The sequence below is a fragment of the Diaphorina citri genome, unplaced genomic scaffold, assembly GCF_000475195.1.
Source record: "Diaphorina citri unplaced genomic scaffold, Diaci psyllid genome assembly version 1.1 scaffold34398, whole genome shotgun sequence".
In the NCBI taxonomy this organism is placed as follows: Eukaryota; Metazoa; Arthropoda; class Insecta; order Hemiptera; family Psyllidae; genus Diaphorina; species Diaphorina citri.
This window is the reverse complement of record NW_007411730.1, coordinates 7,296-10,582: the sequence shown is the minus strand read 5'-3', so window position 1 is coordinate 10,582 and position 3,287 is coordinate 7,296. Positions and strand designations below refer to the sequence as shown.

General features: G+C 46.9%; 1 protein-coding gene across 1 annotated transcript; it reads right to left on the bottom strand.

Moving 5' to 3' along the window:
- On the bottom strand, window positions 1-2,642 carry LOC103523705 (double C2-like domain-containing protein beta). Its single transcript, XM_008488726.2, has 4 exons — window positions 2,475-2,642; window positions 1,767-1,911; window positions 1,515-1,613; window positions 1-1,285 (listed from the first exon to the last, which is right to left on the bottom strand). Exons 1-4 carry the CDS (start codon window positions 2,640-2,642, stop codon window positions 96-98), a joined length of 1,602 nt encoding a protein of 533 aa, XP_008486948.1. The 3' UTR covers window positions 1-95.
- Window positions 2,643-3,287: the final 645 nt, after the last annotated feature.

The window sequence follows — 3,287 nt, the reverse complement described above, 5'->3', positions numbered from 1 at the left end:
AGGACCTCATAAGCACTAGAGGTGCCATTTTGCCCCATGTTCCTCTACCTACAGCAGAAAAACATTGCATGACCATTAACATGACCATTGACATCCTAGCTGGACAGAGGTTTGATGCTCAAGTTATGAATGCCCTCATGCTTATGATCTGGATACTTCATCATGTCTACCCAATGGCGTAGTCTATCTCCCTTGCTATTGCAGCATAGTTCCAGACAGCCCAAGTAGTCATTGCTCTTCCCATAGTCCTTATCCCACACTGTAATCACTAGCGTCTGTTTACTCAGTTCGGTAATCTTCGTCTCAATGGCAAACTCTTCGTTGAAGATCGGGTTCAACGTTTTCCACTTGACGCCTGTCTTGTATTTTCGCTTGTGCAGGTCGGGTTTCAAGTAGAGTTTGATGAATGGATCGGAGAATCCGTTGCTATCCATGGGAATCAAGTTAGTACACTTGATGAGGTTCACAATCAATGCTCGCTTCTTGGTTGAGAAGCATAGCGTAAGGAAGATCTTGCCGTGTTGCCAGCATTCTTCCTCTCCCCACACCTCTTCCTCACGAGGCACAGGATAATGTTTACAAAGGTTAAGGCACAAGTCACGAGAGATATGGGGGCGCAGTCTATTCAGTGGGAACCTTGCTTCTCCTAGGAAGTCGTGTCCATACTTATCATCATCTAGCACTAAGATGTGAAGGGACTGCAGGGACAAGTCCGTCTCTGAAACGCTGTAGAACGTCAACTTTTCATGAAACTCTGGGTTGATGGTTCTCAAACAAGTTTTCGTTCGGAGACGATGCGATGTTTTGGTAAGAGGCACAAGGTTGAGTTTGCAGAAGGGGTCGGACGTACCGTGGATGTCCATGGCTCTCAGACCTTTCGCCCGATGTAAGGTGACATGGAGGGAACATGTGGTGGAGTCATAGGTCACAGTCAGCTCTATACTACCGAGGTTTGTATCCGCTTGCGACGTGACAAAGTATTCCTTCTCCTCTGTAATCACCCCTCGCTTCAATGTGCCTGATGATTCTTGCTGCGTGTTGAAGTTACCATTACATATGGGACTCAATGGACTGACGGGGCTGATGGAGTTTTCATTCACAGTAAGGGGTAGTGTATGACGGGACATGAGAGGCGAACTACGTACAGTGGCTGAGGACGAGAACTTTTCACTATCCACGGGACTGGTAGGTCGGGGGAAGGATTGTGGCTCAAGCTTGACAGATCCACCACTGGCTATCTTCCTGATGGGGATCACGATGGGTTGTTCAGTATCACTGACATTCGCTGGAAAAGAAGAAAAGAAATACGTTTCAATTTCAGTTTTCAGTCGTAGCATCTGATAAAATTTCTTAAAATCTGTACTTACATATATCATTTCAACCCTCGATGATCAACACCCCCGGTCCCAATTAGTTGAAATAATACGAGGTTTTACTGTAACATTTTCCCGACTACCATGAATTCACTGAGCGTTACAGAGTGTTCTACACCTTTACTCTCCCCAACTTCCAACCGATCGACGTAAACTCAGAGATGGCGTGAAAATGTAGATCGACTTCAAACTGGCACTTTTCCGCGTCGCCAAGCTTCCTCACTCTTCTCTCCTCCTCAACTGCAAGGGTAGCTGCTCTAGCAGCTGGTCACCTATCCTCCCTATTAGTGCCGCAGTGTAGCCCCTGGCGTGCGGACACGACCCCTGTGTTGGAGGCGGGCCAGCCTCGGCGTCTTCTCGTCCAGAGCATTGTCCTCAGAGGATTTGTTGCGCCTGCCAACACGTTCAAGAGACCCAACGTGCGAGGCTTCAGGTTCTCCGATCGGACGAACGGTTGAACGCCAAACTTCTCCCCCCCGGCTCGTGTCGTCTTCGGATATGTATCTTCGGAGAACCTGGAGGGGGGGTGGTTCGGCCCCTGGGGTGGCGCGTTCAGTTTCAATTTAATTTGTTTTTTACTTTGATTTGAGAGAAAAAGAAAAAAAAAAAAAAAATCCTCGCTTCGCAAGCGTTCCGAATCGCGCCCACCTTACGCCCTTACTCACAGTCAATAGCAGAGAATATTTAACAGGCCAAACAACAAAGAACAACAGTTAAAATGCTCTTTGCGCCATTAAATCCCACAACTGTTATGTTGTGCTCCTTTCGCGTACTTCGCTGGTCTGTGAGAGTGAAAGGATCAAACTGTACCTATTTATACATATATAACTTATGATTGGTAACGGTCTTTTTACCAGGCGAACACCGAAATTGTCCCGGAGAACCAAAAAGGAACAAAAAAACACAAAAAAACCCCAAAAATAGCTTATTCGGGATGATTTTTTTTTTCACCATTTTTCTCACACAATCGAGCCTCTCTGATTTTGAATTTGTCGCGACGACCGACCTATAAATCAAGGCGGAGAAAGTTTTAGATAACCACACTTCAGTCGTATTTTTAAAGGTAGCGTTTAGACGAAGGGAGTCTACTCGCGCATTTACCTCGCTTCGCTCTCCTCGCGTCGTGTAGATGGGTAAAATTCCCCCGAGTTTCCTCACCCCGAGCACACCTACTCGCAGCGAGCCATCGCCACTACTCGCCAGTCGGTTTTTAATCACGGCATCAAAGGAAACTCGCAGTAATGTCCTCGCTTCGTGTGACCGTGTCATATATTTGCGCGGCGAGTTCCCTTGCCCTATCCCTACCTCTGGATTCACACCGAACTGCTGGCTCACCCTTCAAGCGAGGAAACGCGTTTCGTGTAAACCAGTAGCGCGAGGATGAGTTTTTGATGTGCGGAGGAGGAAACGAGTTTTGGTGGCGCGAGGAGGAAAACGAGTTTTGGGTGCGCGAGTAGACTCGCTTCGTCTAAACCTACCTTAAGACGGTCGTTTAGCGTCACCTGTGTTAAGCTACGCTGAGCAAGGCCAATCAAATGGATGGCTGACCTTTAAACATTATATTGGGAACAAGGGAGACGGACCGCTATAGTCTTCGGATTTTAATCATTACATGACATAAAGATAAAAAAATCAAATCAAGAATAATATAAAACTGAATTATTTACAAAAATTAGGTAGGCCATTGGTAATGGTACTGCAATTTTCTCCTCTAAATCACGATCGAATAACTACGGGCTAAAAAATATCCGGAGGGACGGGCCCACGCTTGTTCGCTCCTCTTACTGGCAGGTCCAGACTTCGAAAGTTTTTTCTTCTCCCCCCCCAGTATACCACTGTTGTCGCCCCCGCCCGCCTCGCCACAACATCCCTGGATATCGTGTTACGCTGTACCTACCTAGCGCTAAATGTAAT